The following is a 19,600-nucleotide window of genomic DNA, read 5'->3' on the forward strand; positions in this document are numbered from 1 at the left end:
AAAGGGGAGGCTATGTGGCACTATCTACAAGGGAGAGGGCTGTGTGGCACTATCTACAAGGCAGGGCTGTGTGGCACTGCAACGTCCACGGTCGCAGACCGCAGACTCCGATCATCCTGCAGACGTTTTCCTCCCCAGTGATGCCAGCACATGCTGCCGTCCTGTCCTGCAGTGACCACTAGGGTGCGCGCTCGAGCTCATTCCCGGCCTTAATGGGCCAGAACACGCACATGTTTTAGATTTGACTAATTGCTCCCAGATTACCCTGGACGATAAAAAGGGCCCTGCCCTTCTGATCCTTGCCTGAGTGTGGTTAGTATTCCCATGTCAGTCTTGCAAATAGTCCCTTAGTGTTATCCTGTTCCTGTTGTTACCCATGCCCTGTTACCTGTATCCTGTATCCCGTGCTGTGTCCTTGTTCCTCAGCCTGTTAGTGTTGGAGTATTGTCCTATTGCACCTACTGTCGTCTGACACGTCCAGTGTCATCTGCCATGTCCATTGTTATCCGCCACGTCTGGCACAACCTACTGCACCTGCTGTCATCCGCCACGTCTCGCGTAACCTGCTGCATTCACCTGCATCTGTGCTAAAGCCTCGGCCACTGTCTGGACTATTCAGGTACCCTAGCGCGGACCTTTGTATTGTTTGGGTGCTCTGTTGCCTGGCCAGCTGCCTCCCTGCTATGGCGGTGCGGACTAGTGGGTTCACATACCCACAGACCGTGACAGGCACTATCTACAAATGGGAGTGTGTGTGGCACTATCTACAAGGGGGCTGTGTGGCACTATCTACAAGGGGAGGGCTGCATCAGTGATTTTTAGAGCGTCCATTCTTTCACAAATGTTTGTAAAGGCAGACTGCATGGCTAGGTGCTTGATTTTATACACATGTGGCAATAAGACTGAATAAAACACCTGAACATAATGATTAAGATGTGTGTCCCAATACTTTTGTCCATATAGTGTATGCATATATATCATCCTTCCAAAATGGGATAGATTTTGTATCGTAAAAAACTAAGATACACCTGTCATCCTGCATATTCAGATACTCAGGTATAAAGACAGGAGAAAAAACGGTCTAACTGGCAAGCAAAACCTTTGACAGGTGAGAACTTAATTGTTTAGGGTGTGGCGGTGCTGCTTTACCATTCCTCCAAGGTGAGGTAGTGAGTGAATAAGTAGCTTTTAGCTTGTAGTTTCAGTTCAGTATTGCAGAGGCTGCCACTACTACAGTATTACACAGCCGAATTGTCACCAGACTTTACACAATGGCATCAAGCAATGCAGAACCTGTGTATGGTGATACTTCTCCACTACCATCAGGACCTAGAATCTTCACTACTTTTCCAGATTTCCTCATGATACTTGAATTTGTAAGTATTAACAATTGGAAAAGGTTATTTATGTATAATATGGGTTTAAGTTGGAAACATTCAGGTAAGGAAACAATTTTTTCATGTTTACTCTATGTTCCACTCCAATCTCTATTTTGCTGCTACACGTGTAAATATTTTCAGGTTTGCACACATATCTGATTAACATACTATAATTATTGGATATCACTTAGGATTTTGATAGTTCCTACAATTCAACAACACAAAATAAACATCATTGACTGTTTATGGTTGTACTGTATAGGGTTTCATTGAATGTCTATCATTATGATATAATAAGAGATGTAAATGTATAAATGGTTATGGGGTGTAAGTGTTAGACAAAGGTAATTTGTTTTATTTTATTTAATATGATACATTAAAGGGGTTTTTTGCTTTAGGCAACCACTATTCATATGCCCTATTAATGTATATGGATTTAATAGAGGGGAGTCCCCTTCTCAGGACCCTCTATAAACCAGTGGAGGCTCTTTCTCATGATGAGTTGAATTTTCTGTGCATTACACAGACAGCCTATTAATTTCAATGGGCACCATGTAACGGTTCAAATGAGGATTCGTCAGGACGCTTTCCTCATGGCTTTTACAACCATCATGGGTTTGTCTAAATTGAACAGCCCCTTTTATCACCCAAAGCGGCATGTTTTTCCTTTCAGTAAATGTATGAAGCTTATAAAAGGCTTTTGAAGTTGAGAATCTTATAGGTACTGTAACTTCTACAACTCGTTTATGTTTTTTATAATTTCTCTTTCCCAACAATGCCGTTTGAGCACAGGGTGACCACAAAAACCGACCTTCAGCTTCATTATGATGTGGAGGTCACCAAACTAGGAAAAAGTGTACTCCTACAATGACTTCCAATTCTGTTCCCAGGAAATGAGGGCAACTGTTCACTTATATCTTTGCTATAATTTGTAAATATCTAAAATTACTATTCAAGTGTATGTTACAACTGCTACCCATGTATGTTAAAAATACCATGCCTTAGATGCCAGATGTACTAGTTTCTTTTAAAACCCCATATAGAAAGGTAATTGGCCAACTTCTCTCTTACTGATTTTACTATTAAACTAAACTTCCCATCATTTCTTGATTTTCATTTTGTTAAAAAAAATAGTAATTTTATAGACTACAGTAAAGTGAAATCTCTGGTCAATCTGGAAAAGTCTGTCTAGTAAAGTAACATTTTGTCAATAAAACGAGATGCTTTTTGCCATTCTATAGGCATATATTCAGTCATGTATATTTTTTTACAATGAGAGCAATGGAGAAAGGACTGTCTGTTAAGAAGTCCTGACATAGGTGTGGGGGGGGGGAGAGTTATCCGGGTGACTGGATCAGGGGCGGACATATCGTTGATGTAACCTGTGCAGCTGCACAGGGGCCCAGTAGGTAGATGGGCCCACTGCCACCTTAGAATCAGCTTCATACTGTCTATTAGATTGCATGTTAGGGACCAAGCTAATGAAAATGACTCGCAATTATTGGTGGAATGTTAAACGTAAGGGCGGGTTGTGTTTTGATGAGCTATTGGCGAGTAAGGGGCCTGCCTGTATAAATTTTTTCTAAAACAACAAACAAAAAATAAAAACAAAAATATTTGCCCTTGTATGTGGCAGGCAAATTTTATGACAAAGCACAATTTGCCTATTAGGCAACTAACCCTATTTTCCACACTACTAACAGAAGGTATTGAATTGTTCCATTCACATAATTCTTAATAATGAAAATAACCTTTATTAAAGGCACGGAGCCTATATTCTGAAAACAACCCATGAGCCCAGAAACGTTATCACTCACATAGATGTAATGGTCAGTCTCTGCTAACAGTTTTAGAATTAATATACTGTCTATACCAGAGTGATGAATGAATTCTGAGTTGATGGTATGTTAAAAACTTTCAAAAAAGCCCCCACCCGACATGTTTTGCCATGATGGCGTCCTCAGGGGTACAATGGGGCAACGGCCTACATTTTTGGCATGGGGGCCCTCTGCTGTCTATGTCCGCCCCTGGACTGGATGATAGAGAATTTACTTCCATGGGTGCTAATATGTTTAATAATGGCAAAATAATGTCATCAGTCTTCTTGGCTGTATTAATAAACAATGACAATCGGGGCAAATTTCCCATTAGGCAAAAAGGTATATTTCTATGAGTGACCCTCCATTCATTACTAATATGCTGTAAGCACTGATGGAAAAATACCTCATGGCACTGTGTCTGGCCATGTGCTGTCATACAACTATTGACTTTATGCAGTGCCTTTTCAATGAAATTTTTTTCAGATTAACATTGTGTATATTTGTTTAATAGTGTTGATTTAGGCGGGGCTTTATTAATGGGAGGGGTCGATGGAATGCTAGGCATTTTGTGGCTATTGGCATTTGAGAAGTAAATACAATACCGATCACCATACAAAATTGCTTTAGCATAAGGGTATGTTCGCACACAAACTGAAAAATGTCTGAAATTACGGAGCTATTTTCAAGGGTAAACAGCTCCTGATTTTCAGACGTTTTTTTAAGCCACTCGAGATTTTCGCTGCGTTTTTTACATACGTTTTTGGAGCTGTTTTTCATAGAGTCAATGAAAAACGGCTCCAAAAACGGCCCAAGAAGTGACCTGCACTTCTTTTTCGCGGCCGATTTTTTTACACCGCCGTTTTTCAAAACGGGCGCGTAAAAAAAACAGCCCAACAGAACCCCGTTTTTCCCATTTAAATCAATGGGCAGATGTTTGTAGGCGTTCTAATTTAGATTTTCCGGCCGTTTTTCAGGGGTTTATGGCCCGAAAAACAGCCGAAAATAGGCCATGTGAACATGCCGTAAAAGTAAATAAGTAGTACTAACTAGAAGCACAACATGCTCAACGAAAAAAGAAATCTGTTTGACAACATTCTAGTCATTGGATAAAATTTAGTTCATGTCCAGATATTTTTATCACACGAGGCCGGCGCTGAGAGGGAGAGCACTGAAGGCAGCTGCTGTCCACTCACCTCACCTCAGATCAGATCTTCAAAGCAGCCTTGTAAACCTGCAAAAACGCCAAACACTAGCCCTAACTTCAGGGAGTAGCTAGTTTTTGGTGCCTTTACAGCTACCGAATCTCACTCCACATCTCATACCCACCCCACACTATGCTAGGATTGCTATTGTTTCTATTCACATGACAAAGTCCGGGTGACGGCCATTAAAACTATCCGTCTCAGTCCGTTTTTGACGACCGTTTTGCATCTGTTTTGTATCCATTCTGTGTCTGTGTTTCGTTTTTGACGGCCGATTGTGACCCATTTTGCATCAGTTTTTCACTGTCCGTTTTTAAAACTGATGAATTTCATGTGTAGATAATGCCACAATGCCCTCTATAGATAATGCCTCAGTGCCCTTTCTACATAGTGCTACAATGCTCTCTGTATATAGTGCAACACACCCCATGTAGATAATGCCAGTGCCCTCTGTATATAGTGCAACACACCCCCTGTAGATAATGCCACAGTGCCCTCTGTAGATAATGCCACAGTGTCCTCTTTTGATAGCACCACACAGCCCCCTGTAGATAAAGCCACCCACACCCCCTGCGGATAGCGCTACCCATGCCCCCCCTGTAGTTCAACCCACCGACCCTCCTGGAGGAGCCTCTGATGTCAATGTCCATATATGGACAAGGACGTTAGGGGCTCCCTCTAGGAGCGGAATCCATGGCCAGAGCGTCGGCAACATTCTGGCCGGGGATTCTCTCCAGGAGTAGCCTCTGACATCACTGTCCATATATGGACAGTGACGTCAGGGGTTACCTCTAGGAGCCGAATCGTCAACAAGGGATTCCGCTCCTAGAGGGAGCTACAGTGCCGCTATCTACAGGGGGGGTAGCGCTATATACAGGGGGTATCGCTATCTACAGGGGGCATCGGTGGCACAAAATTTCACTCCTCCCTGGCTAGAGCGTCAGCAATGCTCTAGCCAAGGATTCCCACACTGGGTGAGGCTGTATCCACCTTCCGGTGTTCAACCGACTACAGTGAGTTAAGATAGTATACGGCGTACGCCGTCACAACTTATGTCCCATGTACCAGAACAGATCCCAAAAAGCTATGGGACACGTTCTAGCATCAGTTTCCCACTGTAAACAAAGAGAAGCTTGTAAATAACTCATGAAAGAATAAAGTAACGTTAAAACCAAGCACACCATTGTTTTTATTGTGAAATTCTCGATAAGTTTGATGTGTCACATGACCCTCTTCCCATTGAAAAAACTAAAGTTGGTTACAAAATGGCCGACTTCAAAATGGCCACCATGGTCAACACCCAGCTTGAAAAGTTTCCCCCCTCCCATATACTAATGTGCCACAAACAGGAAGTTAATATCACCAACCATTCCCATTTTATTTAGGTGTATCCATATAAATGGCTCACCCTGTATGTATATATATATATATATATATATACAACACCAGAACCAACGTCAGTACATAAATACAACATCAGAACAAAGCTCAGTACAAATAAATTTCAGTACAGAGATAATTTGCAAGGTCAGGTTAGCAGCTTCCAGTATGACCTGAATGATAGTAATCATATACTGGGAGTTGCTTATACCCCCAAAAAATAGTACCCTCCACCATCTGTAAAGATCATACAGTAATAATTAGGCTTCGTTCTCACCTGCGTCGTGGTTCCGTTCATGGGTTCCGTCAGACCTTTCCATCAGGGGAACCCACGAACGCAAATCAAACGGAAACCATAGCTTTCCGTTACCATTTCAATGGTAACGCTTCCGTTGCTAATGGTTTCTGTTTGTCTCCGTTTCACAAGGTTTCCGTTTTATTGGCGGTATCAATAGAGTAGTCGACTGTATCCACCTGTAATCTATTACATCTAAGTTAGTAATGTATTACAGGTGGATCTAGCATGTCAGAGGCACACAGGACCCACTGACACTGAACCCATCAGTCCCACAGACCTGAGAAGTTCAGGATTTAGCGTAAGATACAGCTGCTCTGTATACGGGATACAGAGCAGCTCTATCTCAAAAAGTAAAAAGTTATTTTAATAAAAACTAATTATAAAGTTGCATAAAGCACACTGACTGACATTTAAAAAAAATCCCTTTCAAAGGTGTACATAACCTTTACTGCAAACAATCAGATCGTAACAACCATTGTCCAGTAAAACACGCAGCACATGCAGTTTTACCAAAAGTTGGTGCAGTTTTTAAATGATTGTTAACCCCTTAATGACCAGCCTATTTTGGACCTTAATGACCAGGCCATTTTTTTAAGTTTTTCCATCGTCGCATTCCAAGAGCTATAACGTTCTTATTTTTGCGTCGACATAGCTGTATAAGGTCTTGTTGCGGGACAAGTTGTACTTTTCAATAGCACCATTTTGGGGGACATATTATTTATTGATTAACTTTTATTAACTTTTATTTGGGGGGAAATAGAAAAAAACCTGAAATTTCGCAACTGTTTTTCGCGTCTTAAATCTACGCCGTTTACCGTGTGATATAACACAATAACTTTATTCAGCGGGTTGTTACGATTGCAACGATACCAAATTTGTATAGTTTTTGTATGTTTTACTACTTTTACACAGTAAAAACGCTTTTTTTTCAAAATTATTTGTTTTTGTGTCTCCATATTTGAAGAGCCGTAACGTTTTTATTTTTTCGCCGATGCAGTTGTATGAGGGCTTTTTTTTTGCGGGAAGACTTGTAGTTTTTATTGGTACCATTTTGGAGTAGATGCGACTTTTTGATCACTTTTTATCACATTTTTTTAAAGTCAGGATTCACAGAAAACAGAAATGTTTCCATAGTTTTTTATTACATTTTTGATGGCGTTCACCGTGCGGGTTAAATAATGTAAAAGATTTATAGTCGGGGTCGTTACGGACGCGGCGATACCAAATATGTGTAACTTTTTAACTTTATTTAGTTTTTTTAATAGTAAAGCATTTTGTGAGGGGAAAAGCTGGGTTTTTAATTTTTTTTCACATTTTTTTTTAATTAACTTTATTAAACTTTTTTTTCACTTTTTTACTAGTCCCATTAGGGGAGTATAATATGCTATTCTGCGATCGCATTTATAATACACTGCAATACTTTTGTATTGCAGTGTATTACTGCCTGTCCGTTTAACACGGACAGGCATCTGCTAGGTCATGCCTGCGGCATGATCTAGCAGGCATTCACTCCAGGCAGACCTGGGGGCCTTTATTAGACCCCCGGCTGCCATTGGAGACACAGACACTCGGCGATCGTATCGCCGGGTGTCGGTGGGGGAGAGAGGGAGGGAGCACCGTATCTGAGGGGTTAAACGGCCCGGAAAAAGAAACAGAATTCTAGGTAACTATAAGATTACAATTTTTCTTGAGTTGCGTTTTTTGCAGCGGAATAGCTGCATTTCCGCCGCAAAAAAACACAACATCTGCTATTTGTTGTGAGTTTTACTTCCCTATTGAATTAAATGGGGAAAACCCGAAACAAATAAGAAGCATTTACGCAAATACAATTAACATGCTGCGGATTAAAATAAGGGACCGCAGGTCAATTACTGAGCCTTTTTCCCGCTCATCGTGTGGGTGAGATTTGTTCAAATCTCAACCACTCTGTTGCTACTGCATTTGGGCTTGTCCACACAAAACGGAATTGCTGCGTATTTAAATACGCAGCAAAATAGAGTAGCAGCAAAGTGGGTGATACTTATCAAATCCCATCCACACACTGCGTAAAATTTCTGACCAAAAATTGACCTGCAGTACGTATTTTTGGTAATGCAGCATGACAATTCCTGCTGCGGAAAGTGGACTGAATTGCTGCGTTTTTCAGAGATGTCACCATCTCCCAGCATTGTGAAAAACGCAGCAAAATCCGCACCATTTTATGCAGCAAAAAACGCAAGAAATTGTGTTGTAATTCCATTGCATTTTTCTAAATTTAAATGTATCTGCTTGTAAAACAGATAGTAATACCACACAAAATAGTCACTAGTTACCATTTCCCATATGTGTACTTTATATTTGCATAAAAGGATGTTTTTGAACATAATTTTATTTTCTAGGACGTTACAAGGCTTCGAACTTTAGCAGCAATTTCTCACATTTTCAAGAAAATTTTAAAAGGCTATTTTACCAGTTTAGTTCTGAAGGGGTTTTGAGGGTCTTATATATTAGAATCCACCAATAAATCACTCCATTTAAAAAACTGCACCCCTCAAAGTATTCAAAACAGCATTCAGAAAGTTTCGTAACCCTTTAGGAGTTTGACAGGAAATAAAGCAATGTAGAGGTGAAATTTACAAATTTCTTTTTTTTTTTTTGCCGAAATTCATTTGTAATAAAAAAAATTCTGTAACACAGAAGGTTTTAGCAGAGAAACGCAACTCAATATTTATTGCCCAGGTCCTGCAGTTTTTAGGAATATCCCACATGTGGCCCTAGTGCCTTAACGGCCTCAGAAGCAAAAGAGCACCTACAGGATTTTAGGGCCTGCTTATTTTTAGGTTATATTTTAGGCACCATGTTGGGTTTGAAGAGGTCTTGTGGTGCCAAAACAGTGGAAACTCCCCAAAAGTGACCCCATTTTGGAAACTAGACCACTCAAGGAATTTACCTGGGGATATAGTTAGCACTTTGACCCCACAGGTATTTTGCTATATTTATTGGAGTTAGTCTGTAAAAATGAAAATCTACTTTTTTTCTGAAAAAACATAGACACTTGTAATATTTACAAGGAATAAAGAAGAAAATGCACCCCAACATTTGTAAAGCATCTTCTCCCGATTACGGAAATACCCCATATGTGGTAATAAACTGATGTTTGGACACACAGCAGGGCTCAGAAAGGAGGGAGTGCCATTTGGATTTTAGAGCGCAGATTTTGCTGGATTGGTTTTTAGTGCCAAGTCGCGATTTCAACACCCTGGAGGGACCAAAATAGGGGAAGCCCCCCAAATGTGACCCCATTTGGGAAACTACACCCCTCAAGGAATTTTTCTAGGGGTATAGTAAGCATTTATACCACACAGGCTTTTTTGCAGAATTTAGTAGATTTAGGCCGTGAAAATGAATATAAACATTTTTGTCCACTAAAATGTTGAATTTTTTCATTTTCACAAGGAATAAAGGAGAAAAAGTCTCCCTAAATTTGTAACGCAATCTCTCCCGAGTATGACAATACTCCACATGTGGTAATAATTTATTTTTTTTAATAGAAATTAATTAACCTTTGCAGGACTGATCCTTTTTTGCTTTTCCATTTTAGTTTTTCACTCCATGCCTTCCAAACGCCATAATTTTTTTTATTTGTCCATGAATTGAGCGTTGTGAGGGCTTATTTTTGGCAGGACGAGCTGTAGTTTTTATTGGTACCATTTTTTGGTACATACAACTTTTTGATCACTTTTTATTACATTTTATTTAGAGTTTTGGTGACCAAAAACAGTGATTTTGGTGTTTTAAATTCTTTATTCTTACGACGGCGTTCATAATGCGCTAAAAATGATATTTGTACTTTATTCTGCGGATTGGTACGATTACGGCGATACCATATGTTTACAGTTTTAAAATCACTTCTTTATAAAATAATTTATTTTCTGTGTCACCATATTCTGAGAGCCGTAACTTTTTTATTTTTCATTCAAAAAAGCTGTGTAAGGGCTTGTTTTCTGTGGAACGGGTTGTCGTTTTTATTGATACTGTTTTGTGGTATATGCGACTTTTTCATCACTTTTTATTCTATATTTTGGGAGGGGAGGTGACCAAAAAATAGTGATTCTGGCATTGTTTTTAGTTTGTTTTTTTGCGGCGTGCACCGTGCGGTAAAAATAATATTACAGTTTTATAGATTGGGTCAGTACGAAAGCGGTGATACCAAATATGTGTACTTTTTTTTAACGTTTTCATTTTTTTACTATAATAAGAGACTTATTATAGGAAAAAAAAATCTTTTATTTTTACACTTTTGTAAAACATTTTTATTAACTTTTTTTTACTTTTTTCTTCACTTTTTACACTCTTTTTTTACCTGCAGCTCTGATCGCTGCTAGAATAGATTACACTACCTAGGTAACAACCCGGCTCCCGATGCACACTGTCACAGACACTGTCACCGACAGTGTGCATCGTGAATGGCAGTGACGTCCTGTAACTCTGACAGGAAGTCTATCTGGAGGCTGGTCCTGATAGGCTTCCGTACATGGCAGACACGGAGGCCATTACTTGGCCTCCGGTCGCCATGATAGCCATCTGCAAACCTCACGATTTCATTGTGAGGTCTGGTGATGTGCTAGAAACCTCTAAAATGCGCGATTGCAATCGATCACCGCAATTAAGTGGTTGATTGCCGAAATCAGCGGAAATAAGCCGCTGATCGACATACAGTGGAGTGTCAGCTGTTGGAGACAGCTGGTCTCCCGGTTCCTGGTGCATACTATCGCCGACAGTGTTCACCGGGAGCCCACGAACGGAAAGCCAAACGTAAACCATAGATTCCGTTTGCTTTACTATTAATTTCAATGGTAATACTTCCGTTGCAAGTGGTTTCTGTTTGTATCTGTTCTGTTAGTAGAAGCATTAGACGTAATGTATGTTCTCTAGCTGAGAGATCTAACTCTCCTGCTCAGGGGCAGATTAAGGGTACCATGGGCCCTGGGCACTTTTTCAAGTCTGGGCCCCCCCCCCCCAAACTATGAAGACAGAACTTTGAAGACGCTATACCGTATATATTTGAAGATTTTCTATTTAGGCGGACACAGATCTGGCACGGTTTTGAATTAGCGGTAAAAGCAGAATGAGCCATACAGAAGAGAAAAAGCAGAATACTTTGAGACACTAAAGTGGTCAAGAGCTTTATAACTTTTTTATTTTTACGTCAATGGAGTGGTGTGTGCAGGATTGTTTTTTAGCAGGAGGAGCTGTAGTTTTTATTGGCACCATTTAAAGTACCATATAATGGGTGAATTGGAAAAAACTGAGATTCCTCCATGGTTTTTGGGGTTTAGATTTTACTGTATATATTTACCTTCTCTTAAAGTAAAAGTAGATTTAACATCTACTTTTACCTTAAGAGAAGGTAAATATATACAGCCCCAGAACCAAGCTCAGTATATAAATACAGCACCAGAACAAAGCTCAGTACATATATACAGTACATATATACAGCACCAGAACGAAGCTCAGTACAAAAATATAGTGCAAGAACCAAGCTCAGTACATATATACAGCACCAGAACAAAGCTCAGTATATAAATACAGCACCATAACCGAGCTCAGTACATATATACAGCACCAGAACAAATACAGTTCAGTACAGAGATCATTTGCAAATTCAGTTTAAGCCCTGCTGTATAAATTTGTACGACATAAAACTCCCAGTATAGCCTGAACAATGGTTAGGATATGCTACCATCCGTCATTTCGCTGCAGATCATACAGTGACTACAGTACTGATCAGTCACAGGGAGAATAAACATTTACATTGAGTGACTCACAGGTGACGTCTCAGATTCTTTTTCGTTCTTTTTCTCTTTTCTTCTCCATCCGGTTCAGATCTCTATGATGACTTCTCCCCGGCACGGCCCATTTCTGAAGTTTGCAGCTCAGATGTCTTCGGCTCCTCACTTTTCCAACATTTCTGCACCTATAAACAAAGACAAAATTCTCATGAAGCCACACTCTATGCTTCTTAATAAATAGTATCATACACTGTGCCCCTGAATATAATAGTACTATACAATGTGCTCCTGAATATAATAGTATCATACACTGTGCTCCTGAATATAATAGTATTATACACTGTGCCTTGAATATAATAGTACTATGCACTGTGCCCCTGAATATGATAGTACTATACACTGTTCCCTGAATATAATAGTACTATACACTGTGCTCCTGAATATAATAGTACTATACACTGTTCCCTGAATATAATAGTACTATACACTGTGCTCCTGAATATAATAGTACTATACACTGTGCCCATGAATATAAAAGTATTATACACTGTGCCCATGAATATAATAGTACTATACACTGTGCCCCTGAATATAATACTACCGTACACTGTGCCCCTGAATATAATACTACCATACACTGCGCCCCTGAATATAATAGTACTATACACTGCGCCCTGAAAATAATAATATTATACACTGTGCCCATGAATTAAATTGTGTCAAACACTGTAAAGTAAAACACCACTGTAATGGCAGGGGGTAGGGAGACGGACAAGTGAGCCCTAATCTACCCGCCACTCTGTCCCTGCCTACTTGCAACGACCCGCCCTAGGCGACGGGGTACAACTGGGCGGCGGTCCCTGCGCTCAGTAAGTGCACGACAAACACGACAAACATACAAAGGAACACAAGCAAGGAAAAGGGGCCGTTGCCCACGGCAACACCGTGAGCAACCAGAGTGGTGAACGAGCCGAGTCAAGCCAGGAGTGTGCGAGGTACAAAACGAAAAGCAGAAGAGTAGTCGGTAAGCCAGGGTCTGTATGGAGCAGGATCAAAAATAGCAGGAGCTCTAGCTGGGCCAGGAAACCACAAGGAAAGAATCACAAGCACCGAGGGACAGGAAGGGCAGGCTTAAATAGACCGAGGGCGGGAGCTAGCGGAGTCTGGCCAGGTTACGATAGGCTCTCCCACTCCTAAGCCTGCCAGCCTGAATGGTGGAAGCAGGAGTCAGTCTCAGGGATGTATTCTCAGGTGCTGACTGATTAGTTCTGGGAGTTAACCCCAAAGCTGTGCCTGGCAGATCCTTTACAACCACACACTAAAAATGCCCCCTGTAGATCGCACCAGTCATAATGCCCCCTGTAGATAGTGCCAGTTACAATTCCCTCTGTAGATAATGCCCCCTGTAGATAGTGCCATTTACAATGCCCTATGTAGATAATGTCCCCTGTAGATAGCGCCAGTTACAATGCCCTGTAGCTATTGCCCCCAACGCTGTCCAGAAAAAAAACCAAAACATTCTCACCTGTCCCCGTTCTCGCGCCTTCCTCCAGCGACGCAGGAGTGGTCAGAGACCAGACGGCGTCATCCAGCGTAATGGTGCAGCCAGCATGATGACATCATCGTGCCGACTGTGTCATTAGTAAAGCGCTGAATGGGAGGAAGGGAACGGATAGTTCCCTGTCTCGCCAGCGCTAAAGTAAGCAATTGTATCTACGTCCTAAAGACGCGGATACAATTCGGTAAGAGGTCCCGCTTCACTCCCGTTCTCTGAACTGGCTGTAATTTTAACATTTATAATCCGCCCCTGCTCTTGCTACCCTGCGATCGTGTTTCCAGTGAGGACTGCTACTATGTCTAAAACACATAGGAGAGCCTGGAGGAGGGAGAGCAGGGACACCATATAATGAGAGCTAACTTTCATGCCCCCGAGCCAAACGGCCCCAGGTGGTTGCCCAGATTGCCGCCATTATAATCCACCCCTGCCCATTATAAATCAATTAGATTCCTCAGGATTTGATGGGATCTGCTTGAAAATGAATCCTTAATACATAGATGTCAATGCTTTATCTTGTACAGAAGTCATGATGCTAACGTGTGGTGAATCTGTGTGTGGAAATCGGAAGTTTTTTTCCGTGCGGAATCTACGTCAATAAATGACATGCATCTTTTTTCTATGATGTTCGCACTAAGATGCGAATTTGCCATTGAAATAAATGTGTTGTTGATTGTTGTCTGATTTCATGTGAATTCTGGTGCGAAATCTGAGCAGAAATCCATGTGAAATCCGACATGTATGAATTAAGTGATTGACTGATCACAGGTACATTTTTTAAAGACAAGTAGAGAGGAGTGCAGAACCATGGAGGAGATATGGGCGTTGTTATTTTATGGGCATATTTGTATGCACACCATCCCAGTTGGATCACTTGTGGCTGACTTCTTACAGCGCATGAAAGTGGGGAATATCTGCAATGTAGTACCACTGTGTAGGCACAATGAGGTCCTGGATTAGGGACATTCTGCTGTGGGAACTACTGTTTGGAATAATTCAGAGGCATTTCCACCACTAGCTCTAGTTTTTAGGATTATTGGTCGGATTTTGCACTCACTGATTGAGGAATATTGTCCTGTACTTTTTTTTTGGATAAAAGGGTAAATCCACCGAAAATACTGTTTTAACTTTTTTTTATGATAAATCTCTGGGTTATTAAAGCAGCTATTTTGAATCTCAGAGGTACATAAGATTAAAAAAAAATAAAAATTACCACAGCAACAGCCAATTCACATCCAGTGGTGACAACCACATTTGTTTCTTGATATTATGATATTATGAGAGGATATAACAAACTTGTTTCTATTTTGATCTAACGCAATAATAATAAAAACTTGTTCAACATTCTCAGCAATACAATATAATGTATGTGTATTTAGTGTAGATATTTCCATCCAAAAATTTACAGCTATTGCTTGTTTCTTAACAGGTTCCCGACCGCTGGCCGTATTTATACGGCCAGCGGTCAGGGTCTCTAAAGTCCGCCGTATAGACTATTTACGGCGGCACTTCAGAGACTGTGCACGCGCGATCGCGTGCACACAGCTCTGTGCCCTGGCTGTTGCTAACAGCCATGGGCACTGGGCAGAATGTCAGGGGTCAATCTTTTGGCCCCTGAACATGTGATCGCTGTGACAACCAATCACAGCGATCACATGCATTTCTGCATAGAAAACAGTGTGCACGCGATCGCGTGCACACAGCCCTGTGCCCACGCTGTTACCAACAGCTCTGGGCACTGGGCAGAGTATCAGGGACCAATCTGATGGTCCCTGAACATGTGGTCGCTGTGAAAACCTATCACAGCGACCACATTTGTTTTATTTTGACTTTTCTGGCAGTAAATCTCCTGCCTCTTTTCTTCTCCTCAAACATTGTTTCAGTTTGAGGAGAAGAGACTCGGGAGAATTGCTGCCAGAAGATTACAGTTACAGTTACACAAAAAATACAGTTACACTCTAAAACATTCTCTGTATAGATAGATGGATAGATAGATTGTATAGATAGATAGAAATCTATCTTTTTTTCTATATATCTACCTTTCTATCTTTTATTCTATTAGAATAGGCAGGTAGGGAGTATATAATTATATATATATCCACATATATATAATATATATAGCAATAGCGGTTTATTTTTTTGTTAGCGGTAGTGTAGATATATATAGCAGTTAGTTTGTGTGTTTTATACAAAAAAAAACAAAACAATTTGTTTAGTTGGTGTTAGTGTTAGTTACGTTATGGCGAGGAAGTTGTTTAGCGCCGAGGAGGCATACGCCATGCTGTGGTCTGAGTCGGAGACCGCATCAGAGATGGCGTCCGAGATGGAACCTGTTTTAGGTAATGACGATGACAGCGTCACTTCAGGTTCATCTTCAGGGGACGTTGTCCCTGATGCAGTTGAAACTGCAGAACTTGAAAGCGCAGGGCCAAGTAGCGCTGTAGCACGGGACAGCCTGGTCCCTTCAGTCCAGGCTCTTGTATGGGCACCTGCCCCATCTTTTGGGCCTAGAATCCACGGATTCCCTGAATAATTTATTTCTGCAACTCTACACCCCTGAGCAGAATGTAAGTGTGGACGAATCCCTCCTCAACTTTCATGGCAGACTTAGCTTTCGCCAATATCTACCTTCAAAAAGGGCAAGATATGGCGTTAAGCTCTACAAATTGTGTGAAAGCGGGTCAGGATATACCAGCGCCTTCAGAATTTATGAAGGGCGGGACCGCACAATAAATGTTCCTGGATGCCCCCCTGATCTTTCCACCAGCAGTAAGATCGTGTGGGAGATAATGCAGCCTCTGCTTCACAAGGGGTACCACCTGTACTGTGATAATTTTTATTCGAGTGTGCCCCTGTTTAGGCATTTGCATGCTGCAAGGACTGGGGCATGTGGTACCATGCGCAAAAACAGAATTGGTTTTCCACAGCAATTAGTGGGGAAGCGCATGGTAAAGGGGGACTCCTGTGCTTATGCATCTGAAGAATTGCTGGCGGTCAAGTTCAGGGATCGCAAAGATGTGTATGTGCTAAGCACGATTCATACCGCAGGAACAGTGGCAGTGAGGGAAAAAGGGGCAACATCGGACAAGCACAAACCAGTGAGCGTGTCCGAATATAACAAGTACATGGGGGGGGGGGGATTTAAGCGACCAGGATTTACAGCCCTATTTAGTAAAACGCAAAACTAAAACCTGGTACAAAAAAGTGGCCATTTATTTGTTACAGGTGGCCATCCACAACTCATTTGTGCTCTACAAAAAAAACAGAGGCAGAGACACATACCTGGATTTCCAGGAAAAAATAATTGAAGGCCTCATTTTTGATGTTCAGGACACCCGAGAATGCCCCCAGTCTGAGGATGTCACGCGACTGACTGAAAGACACTTCATCAGTCGGATTCCCCCAACACCAACTAGCAACCAGCAACCCTCAGAAAAAGTGCCGCGTCTGCAGAAAAGACGGGCACCGCAAAGATTCCCGATATTTCAGTCCCTCATGTCCCTCACAACCAGGCCTGTGCATTGAGCCATGTTTTAAAAAATACCACACTGTTCTGAATTAATAGATTTTAGTTAATTCGTTGAAAATATATTTGCCCTACATTACGTTTTTATTTTTCCCCTGATTTTACTCCAAGGGTGAGGGAGGGAATGGGTGGGTGGGGGGTGGATGTCATGTTTGCATATTCTCTAAAGTTCATCTGCTGGAGAGCTCCATTTGCATAAACCTGCAATTTCTTATTTTAGAAAACCCAAAAAAATAAATTCCCATTATACCCCTAGATGAATATTTTGGGATTTCTCCTTCAAGAGCAGATATTTTGGAAGTGTTATAGAAACTCTGTTGAGTTTTGTAAAACCAGCTTTGAAAAAAAGCGATTTGTGAAATAAGCTTCTTCTATCGTCCGCCCTCCTACTTCTCTATGTGATAAATAAGACACACATATTTGGTATCCCCATGCTCAGGAGAAGTGGAAGAATGTGAAAGGAGATGAATTTTGGCCGTGGTCTATGCCGTGTGTGAAAAATGCTGGTATAAACTGACGCATTTGCTAAAAAATTGCTAATTTTATTTTGATCCATCTTATTCAAGAAACTTTCAGAAGAAAACTGGACTGTCTAAAAATATGATAAACCCCTTGAAGAAAACCTTGTGGGGTCTACTTGTGTGAATGAAGTAATTTATGGGGTGATTCTAATCTTTCAGCAGCATTAGGCCCCCCAGAAAACAGTATGCGGCTATAAAATCAAGTGCATAATTCCTGGACCGAAAAGGCCAAAAAGCCTCCTTTTATGCCAAGCCCTGGCACATGCCCGTGAATAAAGCACACATATTTGGTATCCCCATGCACAGGAGAAGTGGAAGAATGTGAAATGCGATGAATTTTGTCCGTGGTCCATTTTGTGTGTGAAAAAGCTAGCATAAACTGACGCATTTGTTAAAAAAAAAGGTAATTTTATTTTGTTCCATCTTATTCAAGAAACTTTCAGAAGAAAACTGGACTGTCTAAAAATATGATAAACCCCTTGAAGGAAACCTTGTGGGGTCTACTTGTGTGAATGAAGTCATTTATGGGGTGATTCTAATGTTTCAGCAGCATTACGCCCCCCAGAAAACAGTATGCGGCTATAAAATCAAATGCAAAATTCCTGGACCGAAAAGCCTCCTTTTATGCCAAGCCCTGGCACATGCCCGCACAGTGAATAAGGCACACATATTTGGTATCCCCATGCACGGGAGAAGTGGAAGAATGTGAAAGGAGATGAATTTTGTCCGTGGTCTATACCGTGTGTGAAAAATACTAGCCTAAACTGACGCATTTGCTAAAAAATAGCTGTTTTTTTTTTGTTCCATCTTATTCAAGAAACTTTCAGAAGAAAACTGGACTTGCTAAAAATATGATAAACCCCTTGAAGGAAACCTTGTGGGGTCTACTTGTGCGAATGAAGTCATTTATGGGGTGATTCTAATGTTTCAGCAGCAATAGGACCCCCAGAAAACAGTATGCGGCTATAAAATCAAATGCAAAATTCCTGGACCGAAAAGGCCGAAAAGCCTCCTTTTATGCCAAGCCCTGGCACATGCCCGCACAGTGAATAAGGCACACATATTTGGTATCCCCATGCACGGGAGAAGTGGAAGAATGTAAAAGGAGATTAATTTTGTTCGTGGTCCATACCGTGTGTGAAAAATGCTAGCATAAACTGGCGCAATTGCTAAATTCTTGAATTTTTTTCCAATTTTGCCCACTTTAGAAAAAAAAATAAAAATGATATATACTGACAAATGCCACTAAAACAAAGCCCTATCTGTCCTTTAAAAAGAGTGTAAAATTCAAAGATGAACTTTATTCACCTGCTGAGTTATAGTCATCTAAAGAAGCGCATAGCAAAATTGTGAAATTTGCTCTGGTCATTTAGCTGTAAAACAGCCTAGTCCTTAACCGGTTAAACATATGGAGAAAAAATATTTTATTACATTAAATAACAAATAATGAAAATCAACCTAATCAGCTGGATTTATTGTCACTTCCTTTTGTAATTCGTAGATTGCAAATATAAAATAAAACGCGATATGTTAATGTACAAAGAATACCTTGTGCAACACCTAGTCACAAGATATTTTCAAAGGTAACTTTCCTTTTACTAGCACTTCTGCTATAATAACAGGATCATTGTAAGGGAACCTTAATGACAAAGTCACCAGGCTCAGGGGTGTAGCTGGGAGGGGCGGTGGCAGGGCATGTGCCCCGCTTGAAAGAAAGCCAGCTACAACTCTCACCAGGACTTCCCTATATAGACAGGCAGCCAGGGTCTTCATATTACCTTGTTGTTGAAGGGGTAATCTCATCTCAGACATTTATGGCATATCCACTAGATATGCCATAAATGTCTGATAGGTGCGGGTCCCAGACCTGGAACATGCACCTAAATGTTAAGTCGCGTAACAACAAATAGTATACACATATTTAGTATCCCCATAATAAGACCCACACAATAACCCACTGATTTTTTTTATAGTGATCAGTGAATGGGATAACAAGAAAAATGGTTTATTTACTTTCAAAATGGCTCCATTTCCCTCATAGTATAAAGAATAAAATATAAAGAAACATACTTATCACTCAATTTGAGTCACTTTTCCTAAGTGACTTGAAATCTTTATTTTGTGGTGGCAGATCTTATATAGTTAAAA

The 19,600-nt window shown here is 40.9% G+C and overlaps 1 protein-coding gene across 1 annotated transcript in view; it reads left to right on the plus strand.

Annotated features, from left to right (window-relative positions):
- The first annotated feature begins 1,271 nt into the window (after positions 1-1,271).
- MAL (mal, T cell differentiation protein (MAL blood group)) overlaps positions 1,272-19,600 on the plus strand; it is a 60,704-nt gene continuing 42,375 nt past the window's right edge. Inside the window, exon 1 of the mRNA XM_075864415.1 lies at positions 1,272-1,376. Within this exon, the coding sequence (XP_075720530.1) occupies positions 1,272-1,376 (105 nt within the window). The remainder of the gene's footprint in view (positions 1,377-19,600) is intronic.

The sequence above is a fragment of the Rhinoderma darwinii genome, chromosome 4 (genome assembly GCF_050947455.1).
Source record: "Rhinoderma darwinii isolate aRhiDar2 chromosome 4, aRhiDar2.hap1, whole genome shotgun sequence".
Classification (NCBI taxonomy): domain Eukaryota; kingdom Metazoa; phylum Chordata; class Amphibia; order Anura; family Rhinodermatidae; genus Rhinoderma; species Rhinoderma darwinii.